Here is a 22610-nt window from a genome sequence, read left to right on the forward strand (position 1 = left end):
TTATGGGAGATAAACTCCTATATATACTTACAAAATCTGACCTGCAACCTACTCCCCCAAAAGAGCAAGTGAGAAAATATGGAAGCTATGCTTTCTTAATAATTATTTTATTAATCAAAATCTTCATTACGTTGCACATTATGGACTTTTATCAGAGAAAAACATTGCTGAACCAACCAGTAAATGAACTGGAAGGGGAGAGGTGTAGGAGGAAGTTTTTCTTAGCCCTTTTTGGCCATCTGAAGGGCTATTTTAAGACATTGCCAGCTTTGTTCCAGTATTTCAAAGGTTTGCACGCAGAAGGTAGCAGTGAGGATGCGCTACCTGGTAGGGGTGTAGAGACATTGCTTGAAAGTGCAGGGTGAAGACAGGAAAGTCAAAGCTCAGCAGAGAAGCAGTTAGCTGTGAAAAGGTATAGAGCATCGCCGTCCCTAAAGCCCAAACTTGCATTCTCTTTCTCCTTTCTTCCTGCCCTTATCATTATGTGTTTGTTGTGCAGGGTTCCCCCCCCACACACACTTGTTAAAACACTGGGAGGAGCTGAGGAAGGTACGCTCACAGACAGCGAAGTGAAATGGAAAATGTTACTTCTGAATCCATTTGTGGTTTAGTCTGTTTGCCAAAAAACCTATTTCCACCTCTGATTGCATGGGAGGGGAAACCCATTATGGATTTTCATTTCTCTTCTGAGTTGCTATGCTACAACCACTGTTCCTTTTGCAATGTAATTCAGCATTCACGGTTTTCCGTGCCTAGATAAAACCATTGCTGTAGTGCTGCCATTTTTTTTTCCTTCTCTGACAGCTTACGTGCCGATGACTTTGTGAATATTCATTACATGCTTGTTTTGTTGCAGAGGATGTTGATACATTAGTTCATCTTGACTGATGCCCTTGACTTTAGAAGATAAATAGCAAAGTAGAGATAGGTGACAAGGATTGATTAGCAATCCAGCTTCTAAGCCAAAACATAAACACTTGTAGATAAGGCAGTAGCTAAAGAGCCTGCAGAATGCACCTTGGTGGAATTAGGAACACGTTTTAAGGTGCAAGAGGAGTTTTCTGTGGCTGCCAAGATACAAATCTTTATTTGATGCTTCCTGTTGAAGGCTTGTGTTCACCAACGGTTTACTTCGCAGAAAATGAGTTTCCTAGTTTTGAAGGAAAAATCACACGTTCCATTAATACAACTTAATAACTCTTTAAAAGAGTGCAAATTATAATTTGGACAGTGAAAAGTACTTACGTTAAACTGAGCTTGAGCAAATATAATTGTACATTTGCAGGAATTATTAATTAATATCTTCCCTTTGCTTCAAACTTGGTAGGCTATTTCAGGTAATGATCCTTCAGTCTAGCGAGTGGTGGAGAAAGGGTAAATAGGGACTGATGTGCCCCATCGCTTGAGAGATGTCTGAAACTCGGTGTTCAAAACACAAGCCTGAATGAAATGCTGCTTTACTGGCAGCTAAGTGGTGGGACTCTCTGCCAGAGGATATCGGAAGTCCTAAATACATGTGGATACAACAAACAATTAGACAAATTCATAAAAGTAAAATCCATTTTGGAATGGTGTACGCAAAAGGACCTGTGGGTGCCTTGGACAATCTTTGGGAGTCATAAATTGCTGGGAGACATTGCCAAAGAAATACCGTAAACTCGTTGTGTGTATTCTGTATTAGGCACCTGCTCTTGTCAGAGCCTGAGAGATGGCACAGTTAGTCTCTCAGACCATTGATACAACCAAAGGTAGTTGTCATACTGTAAAATTCTAGAAATAAGGTTGTCTGCTTTCTGTCATCAAACCTGGAGCAGTGCGTCTCCTGCCATGCCACCCAGCATTCCAGGTCACTGCCAGTCATCAGTGCTGCTCTCTTAAAAACTGTACAAGCCAGCACTGCCACCAGAAGAAATTGTTACACGCCCTGTCCCCAACTGCTAGGTCCTGCTGTCCCATCACCCGCAGCAGTGAGAGCGAAGGGAAGGACAGTATAAGAACAAGCAGCAGAACCACCTCTTCTGATAGCAATGTCTGCTCCAAGGGCTTGTAGAGTTTGGCAAAGATGTCCAAGCATCTTTCCAGAAAACCACACGCATTTTTTTGTAGTCAGTGACCCTGCTGGAGGGGACAGCGACGCACCACGTGACACACTGTGTGACTACCGTTACCTGGTCTGCTGAGGATGTTGCAGGTTGTGCTACGAGTGGTGCCCCTAAAACCTCGGCTTGTTGCTTTTTGGCTGAAGCGCTGTACGCAGACCACTTCTTCATTCATCTCTAGACTATTGTGTAGGTATTTTGAGTCAGTTAAAGAAAATGTATACATGAATTTAAAATCAGTGAAGATTAAAGTTTACTCTCAAAGGGAAATGATTTCCTGACAAGCAGTCTCTGATGCCCTACCCTAACAGAGAAGCATCCAGTTTAGTTTTATACTTTAGCTATCCTTGCTCTTCAGATGATTTCTTTTGTTCTTCCTGCCTTATCCCCTTAACTAAGGGGTGAAAAAAAAACCCCTCAAAGAACCCCAAATCCTCTTCGGATTATGTGGCTATTCCGTGCAAGTACAGGGTGCTTTCGCATGTGTACACCCTGCTGTTGGCATGTGCTTGCTAAGAAACTGAGGACATGATACCTAAGCATTTTGTTGTGCGGTTTGTGGGTCAACAGCACCATGGTGTAAAGGATCTGGGCTTTAGAAAAAAGAAGGTCACAGAAAACAAGAATTGTCCAAGTTTTTGGAAGAATTTAGGAATATATCTCGGGTTCTCCGTGTCTTATAAGGGCTAAGCAGCCTGTCTGGTGTACTACTGCACCTTTCTAAGCCGTCCTGCTCGCGTGCATATCTCTTCCCTCCTCGTGACAATTTGTTTGCTGCAAGGATTTGCTCTTGGCAGGAAGGCTGTCCTGTCTTAACTTCCTTGTCTCTTTACAAATAAGGCAGGAGTGAATGAAAGCATGGGAAAATGTGTACCTGCGTACCTAAGAAGGAAAGAGGATTTGGTAGCTTTCGTGTAGAGCCACCATAGCTGACTGTCTCCATAAACAAATCGCACTGTTATCACATTCTATGTTTATGCAATGGAAATAACCCAGAATTCAGGATCAATAAAGCATGCAAAAAAGAAAAAAAAGTTACTGTCCCAAATGATACAAACAGTCCTTTATCCTATGACCTCATTCCACTTGTATTTTCCTGGTACGTTCTGTGCCAATGCTCTCTGGGCGTGCTGGGGGTGGGTGGTGTTTTTTATATATATTACTTTTAAAATCAATTCTGTACAAAATTTCTCTTTTCAGTTGTATATGAGCACAGGTCAAGATTAGAAAAGTCATTACAAAAGGAAAGGCTTGAACATAAGAAAGCGAAAGAAGGTAAAAATATGCTTTTCACTTTTCACTTGATTATTTTAGAAAGTAACTTCAGATGTATTTTGTTCAATTTTAAACCATTTACCAGTGTATAACACATTGGACCACCTTGGCAGATCTGTGGCAGTCTTTCTAGTACATATTTTAATTTTTTAATTGATTTTTTAAAATCTAATCTTTTTAAAAACTAATCATCTTTTTAGTACTGTTTACAGATCACTGCAACATGGCATAGTATACGTGGAAAATAGGTGTATATCGATGTACATAAACCTAACACCTATGTGGAGTATGGGCAGGTGTAAATCCTATTCCGGCGTGCTGAAAATTTAAACCTTGTACCAAAAACATGGGAACTTTTCCGGCATTCCACCAATGTGAAATTAGACTCTGAATCAGTATTTTTACACATGCTTAAGGGTAAACACATGCTTACATACCTTTTTTCTGATTAAAACTAAGTTCTAGGTGTGAAACTTCAGCAGAATGCAATCCTCTGAGTTTTTTCTGAGTCTGTTGTTGTTCTAAATTCACTACACTTCTCAGAATAAAGCCTGTATTTTTCCTAAAACTGAGGACTCAGCCGCTGAATTAAAACAACTGCTTTAGTAAAGGTTAAGAACATGTAAGAAATTGTTCTTACCGTGCTGTTCTCGATAGCTTTCTGGTGCCATCTAGTGCAGAGCTGTCCCATTGCTATGCAAAGGGGAGTTGGCATTTTCAACTCCTGAAAAGAGGATCAAGGAACAAAAGGGGAAATTTTTGTTTTATTTAAACTTAGTCTAGACTTGCAGACTTCTTAAAGTACATATTTTTTTATCCTAATACAAGAATACATGATTTATAAATGTACTTTTCCTTTCAAATGATGCTGCTAGGCTTCTACTGAGAGAGTTCATGTAACAGGTTTAATTACCCATCCGTAATCTTCAGCCTGTACCCCTGTATCTCACACTAAGATATGAAACTTTTTAATGAAAATATATTATGACACTTTTAATGAAAATATTTTGTCAAAATTTGAGCATTTTGTTAAATTCTCTGTAGTTTTTTTGAAGGTCTTTTGGAAAATTGTAATTGCATAAGTATTCAGCTCGTCAGAGAATTTATGTATGCAACAGTTACGTTATTTAAGTACAGATTCCAATCTTCCTGGATTTTTTCATCAGTATTTTCCCTTTTATGTTGTAGATTTTCTTGTTTATAAACTAGAAGCACAGGAAACGCTAAATAAAGGAAGGGTAAGTCATCACTTCTAGTACAAGTTTTTAATAGTTGATGCTATTTGAGTTGCAAGAAAAAGGAAATGCTTTGCAATTATAACTGTTCAAAGAGGCCTCACAAAATACTAATTGAAAGAACGCTCACTCATTCAGTTTCTACTCTGCATGCGTAAGTGCTCTGCAATTCCTAATTATTTGAGCCGTAATAGGACATCCTAATATCTTTCCAGAAAACTAATTTAGAAAATATCTTCCTGTTTATATTATGGTAGTTCAAACATAACGTTACCATTTTTAAGGGGCAGGGGGAACAATAAGGCACTAGAAATCTTTTTGTAGCTTAGTCCACCGGGAAGAGGACAGTGATAACTTCCTAACACATGGTCTTTGGACTGGAAAGTATAAAGACATCAAGAAATGTTGTTTTATGTACCAAGTGTGCTAGAAGGAAAGCTGTATCTGGCAAAGGACCCGGAGACCTGTAGAGAGTTCCTTGTAAAGCAAGTAAACTAGCATTTTTTGGCTACTTCATGTTGAAACTGGGGAGCAGCTTGTGAGCTGAGTAACCAAAGTTAAAATACATTGTTGCTGCAGTTAAGTGTAAAGTATATATGCTTGGTATGTTCCAGAGCAAGTGGAGAGATTAATTTGTTTCCTGGGGAGTTGTGTCCCTTGGCTTCTGACTCCTAAATAACTGCATGTGCAGAGGTTAGAGGAATGACAGTATTGTTCTGTTTGACGCTAGTGTTTTCGTTTTACAGCAAGACTCAAATAGCCGATACAGTGCACTGAGTGTACAACACCAGATGTTAAAGGTAGGTAACTGAGATATCCACTTTCACGGGACACTGGCATTCTGCTATGTCAGGGAGATGTGGCCTCACTGGCTTCTGGTAATTCACTCCAGAACGTCAGTACATCAATGGTGCCTTTCTCTTAGAACAGTACCATTAAAAGATGCTTTACTGCATTTTTTTCCTAGTCAGGCTTTCCAGTGGGTAATTTAATCTTACCAAATGCAATTACTTGTATGGAGCGCTGACTTATCAGACTTCACATAGTTTGGCATGTAAGGAATTTCTTGGACACATTCAGCAGCTCCCAATGGGACAATGCAACTGCAGGGTGAGGTGAAGTAGCCCTAGAACAGGAGACTACTCATCACAGAGATCATTTTGTGTTTGAGAGGAGCTGCAATATGCATGCTTTGAATAATAAACTTCTTGTTATGAATGCTTCCTATTCATCTGGACTTACTTAACAAATTGCCAAAGACAATATTAGCCAGATGTGCAGATACAGAACTGTTCCAGTGTCCAACTTGGTGTTTGCAGAGTCAACATGAAGAACTAAAGAAACAGCATGCTGACCTTGAGGAAGATCACCGAAAACAAGGAGAAGAGTTTAGCAGAACATTCAGTGATCACAAGGAGCGATACTTACAACTGCAGCAGGAAAAAGAGCAGGAAATCTCAAAGCTGAAGGGTATATGGAACCTGTATCTGGCTGCCCATATTAAAATGTGTATTTGTCATTGATGATTTTCTGTGGCCTCTTTCTGAAATCTATTCATATGTGTGATTCGTGTTTCTATCTAGATTAGAGAAATAGTAAGAAACACAGCACTTAAAAGCCCATCAAGTGTCAGTGGCTGGTTTATCCAGTCTTCCAGGTTTAGTTCTAAAACTTGTATAAACCTGGAAAAATCAATTTGCCACTTTACTCTTTTTTGTAAATGAAAGTCAATCTAAGAATGTTTGCCGCTTCTATCAGAGATTTAATTGTGCCTCTTTATGAAGTGACTTCATATACATTTTAGACCTCATTTTCTCTATATGTATCAGCTTCTCTGAAACACGTTGCACCTGTATACTTGGATGAAGTATTCATTTTTTACTCTTGGCATCCAGTTTCCTATTAAAGAGATTCTTTGCAGTTTGCAGACCTCTTCAATCCAAAGTACACAGTTGCATAGAGCAAAGGGATGGGGCTCTCCTCATCAAGGGCCTTCAGCCACTTTCTGCCATGTGTCACTAACGCATGAGTTAGTTTTGGAGCTGTCTGCAGTTTTGTCTGCACAGTATTTTGCAGGCAGAGGCTGTGTTTATTAGTTCTGCCTTGGCACCACACCAGTGAAGTCATGCAGCTAGCTCTTGGACTGAGCTGGATTGCAGCCTAGCAGCTTGGAGTGTGGGAGAGCTTGCCTGTGTCCGCTTGCAATATTCCACATAAACATAATGTAAGAAGTGGGAAGAGAAGCCCCTCTCCCTGGTCCCAGAACGTAAAGCTTTTTAAGTATGCTGGCCATCTGGGTACCTCTTCGAAAAGAATAGCTTAGTCCTACGATATAAAATTCTCACTCACCAGATGCGAAGTGGGGGAAGAGAGACGGGTGGCTTCCTTTCTGCATTTTAAAGATTCAGATTACTGTAATGAGTTTCACCGTCTGTAGTCCCCAGCATGAGCACTGATGCATAATTCCAGTTGCATACTGGGTGCGCTAATATAAAATTTACCAAATTTTAGTTTTCTGCTTGAAAATATAAGGCTTTTTATAGGGACGTAAAGAAGCCATACAATTACCCTAATGCATTTCTACTATAGCAGTTGTGTAGGGTGTTATGTAGTTTGTGTTATAGTCTTAATTTTGGTGCTTAATTTAGTATGATAAATCTGACCAGCTCTAAATGCTATATGTCATTTCTTCTAAACAGAATCCCTGTATAACTTACGGGAGGAGAACAGACAGTTGAGAAAAGCTCACCAAGACATTCACACCCAGCTACAAGATGTCAAGGTAGGCTTTGCTTTGAGGAGAACTTTCAAAACCTTTAGGAAAAAGGGAAAATTTTCCCAAGTTTTAACAAGCCAGAAATGGGCTATGCTGAAGACTTCTAGTTTCTGTTACATGGCAAAAAGGAGAGGACTGTGGCTGAACTGGATTTCTTGTCTTTCGCCACCTGCACTTTAGGTACCTGCTCATTTGAAAAAAACAAAATAATTGAAAGAGAAGTATTTAGTATAGAAACTGGAGTTGGAAAATTGACTTTGCAAGTTAAGAATTGTGTTTTGGCAAACTGAGTTTGCTGAAATGAATGTTTTCCACCTCTGTTTCTTTAAACGTTCATCAATATCTACTCCAACTTTTAACTTTATTTTAGTTACACAAATTCTGGCCTCCAAAATTTTCTTTCTTGGCATGCTTGCGTTCTCTGCGTGTTTAATATGCATTCCATGTTAAATAAATAAATGCTGTCATTCCAAGTCAGGATTTTCTTTTGGAGATAAATTGAATTATCTTCCTAGTTCAAAAATCCCTCAGGCTACGTAATTTACCTTTAGAATGAACTTTGTGTGTGAAACGTGTAATGTTCTTCTTTTTGTGTAGCAACAGCATAAGAACTTACTCTCCCAACACAACCAGCTTGTAGTGACATTGGAAGACCACAAGAGTGCACTAGCTGCTGCACAGGTCAGAAAGGAAAGCAGCTTCTACTAGCTCTAACCTTCCTAAGACTTGTTTCTCCTAGTTCAGCTGACTGTAATGTTATGCATGTAGCCTTTCGCATGGGGAATTTGCAGTTAGCACCATGCTGCACACTGCAGGGAAATGCATGAGTTAAAGGGTTGCTCTTAAGAAGAAGCTGCAACAGATCATAGGGCTGTCGGAAAACAAAAAGCTGCATTACAGGCCCAAGAGTGCATGTATTACTGATAAGAAGAGTATCTCTGCTTCCGTGAGAGCTGTCGAATACCTTTCTTTCTCTGTCTTCTCTGATAGAACTTATCTTAGTTTAACATCCCACACTCTGACATTCACATGTATCATTATAAAGACCTGGATGCTGCTATACTGTAAAGTCTCTTTTTATGTATGATTGGAAGGTTTATAAGGCTATATACGTCAGTGCAACAGAGGTAGAGTATATACGGAGGAATGTAAACTCCAGCTGGAACTCAAATTAGTTAAAAAGAAGCAGCAGCATTACCTTTCTTAAATGTAATTTTCAAGTGAACTATCCTTGAAGCACAAACTTTGTTAGACTATTGCCAGTTCAGTCAGCTGTGACAGTACAAGCTGTGTAGGCCACAGGGAATCTGAAAGTAGGAGTAATGTTGGAGCAGAGGAAGACTATTGGTGAAAGATCAGCGAGGAACGCAATGAGGCAGTGTGAAATTATTTGTATTTCTGACTAATTTTCTTCATTTAAGTATTTTCATGGTCCACAAAATCTTTAGCAGCACTAAAAGCATTGGATCTTTTTTTTTCCCCAGTTCTGCTTGTTGTGCATGTCAATATGTGTAGATATTAAAAAAATAGGGAAAGACCAGGAAAGTCCCTCATAGACTAAATATATGAAGAAACTTAATTTCCAGTACTAAAATGTGCTGGCAGCTAATTTCAATCTCTTCTCTCACTGGCCACGTTAGCTGCTTGGTATGTATTTGCCAACATCTGAAATTCCACATGGGCAGATGCAGGGTCTGATTTAAGGTTCACCAAAATCCAAAGGGAAGGTCCATATACTTCTCCTGGCTTTGATTCAGTTCTTTAATTAGAAAACCTGTGACACACAAAGGCATTCTATCTGCAATCAGAATGTGGCATTTCTCATATGGAGAACCTTTCCTTCAACAGAAGGGTCTTGCACATTCTTTCGGAACAGAAGGTATTTAGCACAGTTGCATACTTTCTCTCCTACAAACCAGCTACCGAAAGTTCACAAGGGATTATTGCTTAGAAACACAGCTCAATAAATGACCCCTCTATTTCTAAGTGTATTCTAGACATTAAATATCAGTAGTCAATACTGCACTAATGAATTTGTGACCTGAATCTTTAAGGCATTGTAATCTTTGTACTTTTCCATAGTTCAAACAGCCAGACAGATTCATTATATATTTTTATAAACCCTATCTTTCTGTCAGTATTAATACCTCTCAGGCTATGGCCTTGAATCGCAATGTTCAGCTTAGCGACTTGTGCAGTGGAACGGAGTACTTGAATTCTGATCTGGATGTGCACTGTTTAAATATCCCAGTATATTAGTCTCTCTGCATGGTCAGCGAGTGTGTGTGGGAAAAATGAGACCTGCATATTAGTCTTATGTTAAGTAAATACTATTTTTTCCTCTAAAATTTCTTATTGGACTTTCCAGCAGTTAATCAGGAAGCAGTAGTATCCCTCTGGAATGACAAGAGTAATTACTGTGCATTCTGCTTTGCTTTTAGGCCCGTCTGTTTTAATGGATGCCATAGTCTTTTGAAGATGCTTCGAGGTGCGTCTAGCTTCGGAGCTGTTATGCATTGCATCATGTCAATCTGTAGCACTGTGGATATTGTTTTGTATGAGTATTTTGCATTGTACATCAATGCATCATGCCTGTCTGCTGTACTATTGATTGCTATGATACCACATAACACACAAAATGATGTACACAGTCACCAAGTGTCAACTGTAGCCAGTTCTTAACCTGAATTTTAAAAAGGATTATGAAATGCGCCTCCAGCTTCAAAATGGGTAGTAAACACACCCACCTCTACCACTGGAGCGACAGAGAAACCCTCTCGTGGGTCATCACCTTTTGTACATGCAGCTGGTCAGCTTTTATAAATCCTGTCCATCTCAAAAATTTTACTTTGAGATAATCTTTCTTGTACGTCTGCTGTATAGACAGGGACTGGTGTACCAACCAGTCTGGATTCTCATACTGGACTTCAAAGCTTTTTGAAAGTACCCTGGTCTTGTACAAAGTTAAACAGCAAATCAAATTACAACATTTTACTGTTGCATTTCAGGAAGACTTTAGAAATTTACGTTTTCTCTCTTCTTCTTTTTTTTTTCTTCTTTTTTTTCCCTTGCTCTTCACCAATGGTATACTATAACTTTCTTTGCCTCAGTTCTGTATGTTGGCTGTTGTCTTGTATAACACCTGTCTAAATGTTGAGGATTTGGCATTTTCATGATGTGTATATATATACTTTAAAGCTACTGTTTCTGAAAGAACTGCACTTCTTTCTACCAGTAAAGGAGAAATTGCGGTCCTCTCGATTTCCCTTTCTTTAGTCTGCCAAGAAAACTGCATCATCGCCTTTTGACAATTCTCCTGCTTGGCATGAATAAAACACATCTTCGTCTTTGTCCCACAGAGATTTTTCTAATATACTTTGTATGCATGCGCACTTTGGCCGAAAAGATTGTGATGAATCAATGCTATCTAGTGTGTGGAAACAACCAATTTTAAAAGCTCCCATCCCTTCTCCTCCCTGGTATTTGCTCTGATGTGAATATTGAGTCTTTCTACCATATGTCTTGCCAGCAAGTTCACTCCGAGGTGACTATATTTTATTAAGAAATTGATTTGGACACACTATAATTAATGTGTTAACTTTAGTCCCAGGTGGAGGAATACAAACAGTTGAAGGACACGCTCAACAAAATGCCAAGTTTCCGACAGCCTGAGAAGTTAGAACGACCAAACGAGCAACCGGGGGTGCGAGCACCATCTTCCCACAGTGACCTCCCAATACACCACGAAGCTGTAGCTGAAGAGCATAAGGAGGTACAAAGTACTGACTAGCTACAGATGCGATAGGAAATCGTTCTTATTCAGCAAAATACTAGCTATGTGCTTAACTTCCAATAGAAGCATATGTTTAATTGTACATGTTTGTCAGTTCTTGAGTAAAGTAGTAAGGAACAGTTTAATCTTACTGAGTAGCAGAAAAATATATTCATGATGACCTTTCTCACATGACTGTAAATGCACTTAAAACTGGTTTACGTAAACTGTTTTAGGGAGTTGCTAAAAATCTTAATTTTTTTTAATAATAACTGGTGTCTAAAATTTTAGATATCTTGTGTTACAGAAAAGCTTTAACAAGTTCTGAAAGAATTGTCTTTTCACATGTTTTATAAAGTTTCAGTAGCACACTTGAAGTCAGTATTTTTAAAATTGGCATACTACCCCATGTTCAAAAAGAAAAAAAGCAAAGTTGTGGGTAAAGTCTAGAAGTTACAATATCAGTTGTGGTTTTGTTTTACAAGAGTTCTTGGCCAGCAGAACTTAGAGGAAATAAAAATACAAAGCTTCCTTTGCAGATACAGAATTGTAATAGGTTTTTGTTCTACTTCAGATAAAATGAGGCTTAACCTACTTCATGATGCAGTTGTACCACACCTTACGTAGCTGCACAGAGCCAAGAATCAGGTATTGATACCATTTGGCAGGCGGGGTAGCTTGTTCCAAAGTAGGCATTTGGCTCCCCTGACAACAGCTTCACTACTGCAGGCTGGAATGAAGGCATCCATATCTGGTCCTTGGCTCTCTTGAAAATACGAAATCCATAATATCTTGTGCACACATAATCTTGTGTATGTTTTGCAGAATGAGAAGCCAAAAGAGAGAGAAGAAATAAATACCCAGGAAAAAGAAGACAGAGCTGAGCCATTTCATCTGCAAAGAAGGGCTAATGAGGGCCAGCATGCCAAGGAACTAAATATTCAGGAGCAACAAGAAGCTGGAGAGGATGACGAGCAGCATGTTGATCAAGTTGAAGAGGAACGCAAAAAAGAACTTGAGGAGGAAGAAATGGAGCAGGCAGGTCAGCCTGAGCACTTAGAGGAGGAACAGGATCAAGTACCGGAAGAGCATGAGTGGAAAAAGCAGGAACAGAAAGAAGAAGAAACCAACATGTTGGGTGATCATCTTCATTCAGAGGTATGGAGCTCTGCTCTTTTCTACTAGTTGATTAGATTTGCTGTTTAAATGGAGGCATCTCTTATCGTTGCTGGCCCTGTATTGCACTCGCCTATTTCTAGGTAAAATCAGTGTCATATTTATAGAAAGTTTGGGCTTCAGAGCACTTACTGTTTTTTAGATAGAATTATTGTCATATTTATAGAAAATTAGGGATTCAGAGCACTTGGATGCATAGGATTCAGGCTCAAGTTCAGCACACACGTGCTGTAGTGCTTGCCAAATGCAGCTTAATGAACATTAATTCTGCTGATAAAAAGCAACAGATGGAAAAAAAGAGCAGTCAGGTTGAATCCCATCTCCTACTTTAAATTTGAGGCCTGTGGTAGCTGATGGGAAGAAGATAGAATGAGACTTATCTTCAGCACTTTGGTGGAGAGCTGTCCTGCCTTACTAATTGATGCATCTCAGCAAACTGTAGTGTGTTTCCTTGTCAGGTATACCCACCTTCTGTAAACACATTTCCATCTAAATGTTTGCTGTCATTTGACAGGAAATTTCAACAGCCAGATGAACATGACTAAAATAGCCAGGGGAAATCAGTGCGCAGCAATGGCAAGTCTTACTCTATGCAGCTCTATATAAAACCAGCAAATCCTGGATTTACATTCTAGGTTGGATCTCCAGTGGAAAATACATTTTACTAATCTCACCTTAGGCTTTGTAAACACTTACTCTCCTAGCAGATTAATTCTATAACTCCAGTGTGATGAGAAGCCACTCTTGGAGAGGTGCGGTGGATTAGAACAGCAGCAATAGGTTAAGCTGTGAAACTGGAGTTAGTTTAAGTTACTGCTGACCGTAAAAAAACGTGCAGTGTCTCACTTAAGGCTCAGAGCAACCCCTACTGAAGTTACCAGTTAAAGCAATGGAAGCATATTTGCTGTTTAAATTGTCAGCCATCAAACCTTCCTTTTACTGGTAATATGTTGGGGCATTTCATTATTACTGATGTGTAAGAAAAGCATGGCTTCCCCCAGCCCATTATCTCCTCTTCCTTCCCCATGTCTTCCACAAAAAACGCAACACTTCCAGTGTGTGCTCAAAAAAATAATTAAACTTTAAGCGGAGACAAGAAAACTTAAGATAACTTTGCTGTAATTCTGCCTATTGCATGTAGCATCTGCATAATTTTCCCCTCTTGTCACAGGTTTCTGCATGCTTGTTTCTGATCATTGAAATTATGATTAATTTGTGACTAACATATTTCTTTGACAGATAACATCAACAAAAGCTGTAACAAAAAGACATAAGCCAGCTTATGAACAACAACTAGAGCAACAGCATCTTGCAGCCCAAAGAGCAGAGGAAGCCAATCAGCTACGAGAACATCAGGAATCACTGCACCAGCAAAGGCTGCAAGGACAGCTATTACGGCAGCAAGAGCTTCAAGAAAAAGAGCTTCAGCTGCAGAAACAGGCAGAACAAGGAGAAAAACTCTATAAGAACCGGCTAAGGTTAAATTCTTTTACATGAGTTTGTCATAGTCTGTGCTCTAGGTTTTATGGCTTCCACCAACCACCTTTGAAAAGAGGGTGGTTTAATGCTATAAACCTAGACTGCCCAGAAACTAAATTCAGTGACCCTCGTCTCCTTCTTTCCAAGGATAAATCTGATTGCTATTTTAAGGTTTTTTTCCTTTTTTATTTTCTCTTCCCCCCCCCCCCCTTTTACTATGGAAGCCTCTGAAGTCTGGAGTAATGAGTGCACATTGCCATGCGTGTCCTTGGAGAAGGTTAGGGACTTCTGGCATACAATGCCCCTTGTCTTAAAGCTTGCTTTAAATTAGTAATTATTTTGCACTAAGCAGCAATTATAGTCTTGCAGTGCTGAGGAGCTCCGGTATCAGATATGCATTAAGGTACCTAAGCTAAAGTTCCTCTTAAATGCGAGATGTTGTTTTTAAGTAATTCCATGAGGACTTTCTGGACAAGAGCAACTAGTATTATTTGCATTGTAGAGACAAAAAAAGCATGATTCCAGGAGAAACCAACACCCTGTTAGTGTCATAAAGTTATTGTGAACGCAGTTATATTCATGATATTGTAGCTTCTGCATGCCTTTCACCCTCCCTGTCATATTTCCTTATGCTTCTGCTTATTTTAAAATTGTTAGTGACTTTCTTGTCTTTTGGAATCCTAAGCCCATTGAATTTTCTTTGCTGAAACATTGAAATATTAATTATTAACTTTACCCATGTTCTAAAAGGATTTTGGTATGAGAAAATCTCTCATAAATTGATAGTCAAAATACTCGGTCCTGCAAGAACAACCACACAAGTAAACCCCTTTCAAGATGAAAGCTGAAACTGCTTAGTCAACAAAATAACTGATCCATGTGGTCTGTCTTTAAGACCCTTTATCTGAGGGGTTCTTTGCTTCCAGTTTGTAGTATTTGTGCTTTGATTATGGAATTATACTAGTTTAGGAGTTTTGAAAATACAAGGTAGATCCCACTGATATATGGAGAAATACAAGCACTGAAGTTCATCTAGTAGGAGAAGGAAGTCTTTGTTCTATAAAGTATATCTTCTTTCAGGAAAGATGATGTGAGAAAATGTTAGGTAATAGGAAGCTAAACTGGAACCCATTCTGGCAGGAGCTGGGAGAGGCAGAGATGCAGTAGGATGGTTTGTTTATTAAAGCAAAACCACACTTTTTTGAAACTGAAATGATGTATTTGCATTTAATTTTCTTAGCCAACAGGCTCATTATGATAACATGGACCATGATATTGTACAAGGGGAAGAAGAGCAAGGTATTCGGGAAGAGGAAGGAGGTAAGATAAATTTTATGTCCCTACCATGTTCACAGGTTCCCTGTGTACTGCCTTTCGTGCGAGATTTTAATATTCATTTCATATCCAGTTTGGATTGAAGTGAAATATAAACTCATAACTTAAAACCAGAAGCTCAAATAACACTGGCTGAACTGACTGAGTGAAATACAAGTATTACTGAAGATCTTATCCACATTCCTGAAAGGAAAAGTGCCCTTTTGATTGAACTACTAAGATAGGGCTTTGTGGATCTTGGTTACGTTCCTGGCTTTGCCTATGATTTTGTCTGATTTCTTCAAATTATATAATCTTTCAGTGTCGGTTTCCTACTAGCAGTAAGACAATTCTGTTAGCATTATCTGTTTAGGTAAGCTCTTTAGGTAAAGGCTGCCTACTGCTAAAAGTGTGTATGGAAGCTAACATATAGGAGACTAGCTAATATATAGGGCTAATTAGAAACTGCTGTAATACAATAATAATATCAAAAATTTGTCAGCTTATGAACGTGACAACCAGCACCAGGATGAAGGTGAAGACGATGATCAAAATAATGCAAATGAACAGCAAGAACCAGAACATCAAGTAGAAAATCAGCAGGCTGATGAATCAGTGAGTATGAATTAAGATGCTATGGATTGCAGTGGTTACTGAAGTGAAAACCCAGAATCTCATCTAACGTAATTGCGCATTACAGAAATAAGATGAACCAGAGGTCTGCTAGGAAGACAAGTTTGACAGTTTAAAACTACGTCTATGATCTATTTAAAGTTGTCCTTACTGATTTGGGAAGAAATCAAAAAAAGTTTCCTTGTTGGAAGCAAGTTTCTTTTTTACATTCCTTTGATCTGTGCTTCAGGTGGAATAAAGGATTTGGACTTAGCTGGGACTTGAACAGGTAAACTTGGATATAAAACAAATAACAGGAGTAACTCATTGGTGATCAGTCAAAAAGAGTGGTGATGGTATTTGTCATACCGTCATTAGTTATGAGGGTAAGAGCCAACTCAATAGCCACTGAAACCAGCTGGAGTCAGTACAGAAGTGTGATATCTTGAAAGAGAACATACTTCAGCACTGAACACAGCTGCAATATCGATTGCACAGAGATCTGGACTCGGGAGATTCAGTCCTGTGCCTTCCGCCAAACTCCATCTTACTCAGTATTGTGGAACATCAAGCATGTAATCTTTACTCCCCTTCCCCTCAGAAAATTAAGTTGTACTGTAAATATTTCGAAAGGGTCTTTAACTTGTCAGCTATAAAGATGTCAGAAATGCTTTTACTGAATGATATGCAGAAAGAAAATGCTCGTTTTCTGAATGGCAAAGTATGCTGAAAAGTGAGTGTTGTTTTCTCTTGTTTTATTACAAACATAGACAAGGTCAATATTGCAGGACAGACTGGTACTGAAAGATCACATCAGCTCTTTTGAGCCATGAGCATTTAAACTCTTATCTCTTTTCATGTGGTCTTATCAGGCATTGTCAGTTGTCAGATAGTCAGTAAACAAAAGGAGTTCAACAGCCTATGTGAAATAAGTCATCAGCTTCAATGTGGTTTTTAGCAGACAGACACCCATACTGCAGTTCTGTTTGTGTTCAGTGCTGAAGTCCTTTTTCTTTCAGGAACTGACACTTCTGTATTGGCTAGGGTTTGATGTAGTGACCCCTGATGCCTGTGGAGAGATTCCAGCTCATTTTGGTGGGTATGGAGCTGGCTCTAACGTAGCTCACGCTAGGGTAGCTTTCAAGTGAAATGGAATTTGACTATGAGATAAAAATACGTATTTAACATTCACTTCTGAAAATTACAGAAGGCAGCCATGGAAGATGTGAATCCTGCTGATGACCCCAACAATCAGGGAGAAGATGAATTTGAGGAAGCTGAGCAAGAGAGAGAAGAAAATCTACCAGATGAAAATGAAAAGCACAAGCAAACCAGTCAGAAGCAAGGACATCCGGGAATGGAAGAGCACCTAGTGGTCAGTAAAGGGAGAGGAAGCATCTGTAGGTCCTATTTAAGGACAGTGTAGGACAGCTTGGCAAGAGAACACTGAACTTGGATTTTTAAAGATCTCTTTTAAGCCATATATGATGTGTGCAGGTAAAAGTGTGGAATTACTCCTGGTGATACACTGGTGTGTCTTTTCTCACTGGCTCCACTCAGCGAGGTTCTGTAGTTCAGGGCCCCTGTGTTTACCTTTACACAAGCCCCTCCAAGAACAATCTTCATGTTCATACAACCTTCATGTCTTTGCACAAATCCCTTCTATGCCGCTTCCATGCCATCAATACGCAATCAACTGTAAGCAGTGGTGTCACTTTCCTTCTGTGGCTGTTCCAGCGAATGCTGCGCATTTCGACCATGTTTAAATTGTGAACTCCTCCAGGCAGAGATAGTCTGTATTTTTATGGCATTGGTCTTTAATGGTATGAATATTTCGTTGTCTTCCTGCTTGGTATGGAAAGTCTTACTTTATTCTGTGAAGTGATTTTTATTATAATCTTTCTGCTGTCTATTTTTTAATTTAGGGCAGTTCTGAATCATGTAGCCAGGCTATCATTAATGCTAATGAACGCACTATAACTTCTTATGCTATTATTGTTACTTCAGCTTTACATAAAGTTTTAGTTCCAGAACAAGAAGCTTTAACCTTCAGTCTTCTGAAGTTAATAGGCATGCACATAGAACTGAATTTTTATATGATCTTTCTGCAGATGGCAGGAAATCCAGACCAGCAGGAAGATAATGTGGATGAACAATACCAGGAAGAGGGAGAAGAAGAGGTAGGAAAACAGACATAAGGCATATGTGGACTCAGGTAGTATAGCACATCTCCATTAACGTTCGACGTTGCTGTCTTTTATAACTGTAAAATGAACCCAAATCACTTTGTCTAACTTCATGAAACCTAGGAAGTCTTTGCCATTACTCTGCTGTCCACTTCTGGACACATTCAGTGTTACTCAAGCTTATATGCTGCAATCCATTAGTCTTCCATATGACATGGTATTAATTGTGCAATAATTGAAAAGATTAAGCCATTCACAACACAAGGGAAAATTCCTGAAAACCTCAAGCCCTCTGAAGGTCACTGAAAACCCCATTAACTTTGCATCTGTAATCACCCACTGCTGTTCTGGGCACACTGCCTCCTTGGCCAGTTACTGTTTAGCTCTGACTTTGATTTATCTGTGCTCCTCCTAAGCAATCCAAGTTATGTAAGCCCCTACTATTCGTGGAGTCAGTCAGGAAGCTGTTAGCACATGGCTTTGAACTGGAGGAGAAAAGGAGTGGCAGGGACTTTTTCCTTTGTATGTTGAATGGCATGCTCGTTATGCATGCGCTAGCATAAGCTGCCCTGCAGTTCTTCGGTACATACCTAATCAATTGCTATTTTCTACTTCATACATAATAATTTACAAAAAGCAATAGAAACAGCTATTTATTACTCCCTTATGGGGACCACTTTGTCTAGATTAGCTGCTATGCACTTAGAATTCACCAGTTCAAAATACAGTTACTTAAATCAAACCAGGTCGTTAGGAACTGGGAATAGTTGGCCTTTGGCAATTACTCTTTGGCTTACAGGAAGTAATTTAATACATGTTTCATAAAGGGTTATGACCAGTGCGCTTACTGGAAGTATTAAAGAGTGAGCAGTGATTGAATGAGCAATCAAGAGTTAAGATGCTGTTATCAGGAATAGTTTCTTTAGTAGGTCGACTCAGATATTATATATGTTGCTGTTGTTCCCATCTTTCCCATACATCCTGCAAAGTGATCCAGATTTGATGGCTGCCCTTCTGCTGGCAGCAATATCTAACCCCAAAGAACTTGTTCACAAGCAGCTTTGCCTCCTGTTGGAAGCGACTGCTGAATATACTCTCCTGCTACTGATGTTGAGAAGACTGTTGCTGCTGCTGTTTAGGAGAAATTGTGATAGCAGCTGCCAGAGGGAGGGAGCCCTGTGGAAAGCAGCAAGCTCACCCTTGCTCTTTGCGGCAGGGGTAGGTGGCAGCACCGAGTAGCAAATGCTTCCCAGCCTGGTGAAGCAGCTATTTTTTTTTCCATGGGCAGAGCTCTACGGCCTTATGGAAGCATCTTACCCAGCTTGCAGGACACTGTTTGAAGCAGGTGTGCATAACAGTGTTCTCCAAAAGAAAATGGAGTTTGCTTTGAAAAGCATGCCTCTTTCAAATTTGAACCTAAAGTGCCATGGAAGTGAGGGACACTGCTGACATAAAAGAAAAGTGATAAATAAGACCTGAACATCTGGAAAACAGATCAGCGTGGCCTGCTCTCTCTTCAACTATAGAGTTGGAAGAGATTATTTTTCACTCCCAATCCCCCTTTGCTCTTTTGTGGTTTCCCAGGAGCAGTTGGCAGGAGGATCACTCAGCTGCTGGGAAAACATGGACAAAGTTACCATGAAATACCTACATCACCTATTGGAACCTATTGAAATAGTCTAAGAGTGGAGTGGAAGTGTCGGTAATGCCTCTTTGCTGTGTCATGACACTCTCACTATGAAGGACAAGGAGAAAATAATATATATGGAAAGTTAAAACATGGCATGGAAATCTAAACATGTTAGCTGATGATGAGAGGGTCTGTGAAAATTGTAGTTAAAAGTTAAACATACTCTCAGAGGAATTGAGCTTCCTGATTGTTGTGTGGTTGGGTTTTTTTTTTCCTCCTTTAACCTCTTCATGTCCTCCCCTCCCTTTCTTTTAAATCTTCATTCTGTGAAAGTGTAGCTGTGAAAATGTGTACATTTATGCCACAGGCTACTTTTTTAAAGGAAATTAAAATATACAGAACACGTCTGTGCTTTGTAGATCCAGGAAGATTTGACTGAAGAGAAGAAACGCGAACTGGAACGCAATGCTGAAGAGCCATATGGTGAAAATGATGAAAATGTAAGTACTGTGTAAACCCACAAACTTGGTGACGTGATTAAACACTTAACATAGCTGTGATCATGTCACACTGACATTACATAATAAATGTTGTAGCTTGCTTTAGATCGTAGACCTTAGAATTTCACGCCGTCCCAACTTCCTTTTGCTCATCCTTCCACCCCCACATTCATTCTTGCTGCCTGGAGGCCTTTGGGAATCTTCCCCTGTTTCTGTCCATCAGCTGTAACAACTCCAGCTGACAGTCATTTTTCCTTAACTTCATCTCATTGCCCTAAAATAAACTATGAGGAAACTGGCAGTTGCACTGAATCTCACTATTTTTTTAAAATTTTTTTTTCCAATCAGGCAGATGAAAAGAATAACGGAGGTGCAGATCAAGAGCAAGAAATGCAAGAAGAGAACAACCAGAAAGAAGCTCATGAAGAAAATTATGAGGAGGAAGAAGAGGAGGAGGAGGAAGGCAGAGCTGTTGCAGCAAAAACTCGTAGACGAGGGGAGATGTAGTCCTCTTCCTTATTTTTTATTTTTTTTGCAGCACACAAATTCCTGTTTGTTTTTTTAAAAAAAACCCCAACTTTTTTAGGATATTTCATTTCAAAAAAAATTTGTTTTACACTTTTTACTTTTCTATTAGATGCTCTCATATGTTTATATGAATACGGTATTTTGATACTCTAGATTAGGATTTCTTTTCTATTAAAGCTGTACATAAACAGACATCATATAGGTTTAATTTTTTGTAATTCTGGGCATGTTTTATAAAGGCCATTCTGGAATACGCTCTCACCTTGTCCAAGTTGGACAGAGATGTTTGGTTCTAATTTCAGATACACTCAACATCTGAGGGAATATATCTAGTGCCTAAACCCAGTCAACATTAGTCACTCCAAATCTCATTGTCTTCCTTGATGCAACTTTTATGACTAACGGCTGGCCACGCTACCCATCCCAGGTGTGAGCTGCGGTGCTCCTAGAGGCCCAGGGGTGGTTTCATTCATTATAATCTCATGAGATTCTTCAAATCCTTGAAGATAAGTACATACCTAGCTATTTGCAGGACTAGGCCTTTTATAGGTGCAGAAGAGTTATAAAATATGCAAGTTTTGCAAGCCTTCAAAATACAGCGAGGTTAATAGCTGTTAATTTTGGCAGCTGTTTATATATACAGTTAAATTATGCATTTATTTTAATGAGCATACCTAGGTACTTCAATTACATGCACTACATAGCAGATAATGCAAATGGTGGTATGCTGAGATGTGAGCTAGAAACTGATTTAGACTTGAAGATCCATTATGCCAGATTAAAACACTACAGCTGTCACATGAATGAAGATTTACAGAAGGAACAATTTTGTTGGCCTAGTTAATATATAAAATATTTGACCGGAGAAATATAATTACATTGCCTCAGTGACGTGCTTTCTGGAGACTGTAGAGAGGGTTAAGGGATCTTAACTGAGTTGACATGATTGGTGCAAGATGTTGAACTAAGGCCTTTACCTTCTTGTACTTATTTATTTTAAATCTATGCTGGAAGGATTTCTGTGTCCCCTAGTGTGAAAATTGGACTAGAGACAAATCCCCTAGAAGTTTTTTGAACAGCAAACATCTCTAGCACTGCATGCTGAAATGTAAGGGGTGGGGGAGGGAAATGACACAAAAATTGTGCCTTGGTAGGCTACTATGAACGTAATCCCAGTGCATGAGTATATACAATATTTGTATTGGTACAGACCCTAGTTATTTAATATATGTTAAAAGGAGAATGGGAATCTGGATTTCCTAGGCTATGCCCCATTGCTGGAAATGAGGCGCACAGTAGCTCCCCATGAAAGTGTGTGTTAATATATAAAAGGAAAGGGTTTGGGATTTTTCCCTTTTTTTAATAATGATGCATAGCAATGTTTTTAGTTTAACTTTTTATATGAATGTAATTTAATTCAGTTTTCTACTAACTAACTCAATTATATTATGTTTTCTAGTCGGTTTCCATTCTTTGCAATTTTCCTAAATGTCCCAGACACAGGGGTTATGTTTCATAGGAATATTTTTGTCAGCAAGTATTTTGGGTTTTCTAGTTACCATAAATCAGATTTACCTTATGTATAAAAAAGTTTACATGATACTGTAAAATGTATAATATGTACATAATCTTCAGAATACAATTATTTTGGTAAATTGGCCTGTATTTTTAATGGCACAGTTGCAGTATTTAATTATTTGAGGCATAATAAAACTTGACTGCAGTCAATAAACTAGACTATAGTTACTGATCTTTCACAAGTGTGATGGTTTGTTTTAGTTTTCCTAATGATGCGTTCACACCCTGGTTTAATAGAGCACAGTAGAGAGTGGCAAAGGGAGGGAGCTAGGAGCCACAAGGGCACTTTTGGTGAAGCGGAGCAGGGTTAGGACCAACGTGAGCAGCAGTGGTGGTTTTAGCGTTCTGTAGATGTGCTCTTTAAGTCGTCACTGCAACTGAGGCCCTTCTCCAGCTGGAGCCATAAAGCATCTGAGCCTCTTGTATCAAACACAGGTCTGTGAAAGAGGA

General features: G+C 39.2%; 1 protein-coding gene across 3 annotated transcripts in view; it reads left to right on the forward strand.

Annotated features, from left to right (window-relative positions):
* GOLIM4 (golgi integral membrane protein 4) overlaps positions 1–22330 on the forward strand; it is a 34081-nt gene extending 11751 nt beyond the window's left edge. The window contains exons 2-16 of one of the 3 annotated variants that reach the window (XM_009820917.2): positions 3300–3374; positions 4563–4612; positions 5356–5409; positions 5929–6079; positions 7309–7391; positions 7983–8066; positions 10990–11157; positions 11983–12315; positions 13573–13811; positions 15053–15132; positions 15629–15741; positions 16946–17113; positions 17850–17918; positions 19974–20054; positions 20403–22330. In XM_009820917.2, the coding sequence (XP_009819219.1) occupies positions 3300–3374; positions 4563–4612; positions 5356–5409; positions 5929–6079; positions 7309–7391; positions 7983–8066; positions 10990–11157; positions 11983–12315; positions 13573–13811; positions 15053–15132; positions 15629–15741; positions 16946–17113; positions 17850–17918; positions 19974–20054; positions 20403–20561 (1907 nt within the window). In that variant the 3' untranslated portion in view covers positions 20562–22330. The remainder of the gene's footprint in view (positions 1–3299; positions 3375–4562; positions 4613–5355; positions 5410–5928; positions 6080–7308; positions 7392–7982; positions 8067–10989; positions 11158–11982; positions 12316–13572; positions 13812–15052; positions 15133–15628; positions 15742–16945; positions 17114–17849; positions 17919–19973; positions 20055–20402) is intronic. The other 2 variants (XM_059822468.1, XM_059822470.1) reach the window with 2 other exon arrangements.
* Positions 22331–22610: the final 280 nt, after the last annotated feature.

Source organism: Gavia stellata, chromosome 11, assembly GCF_030936135.1.
Source record: "Gavia stellata isolate bGavSte3 chromosome 11, bGavSte3.hap2, whole genome shotgun sequence".
Classification (NCBI taxonomy): domain Eukaryota; kingdom Metazoa; phylum Chordata; class Aves; order Gaviiformes; family Gaviidae; genus Gavia; species Gavia stellata.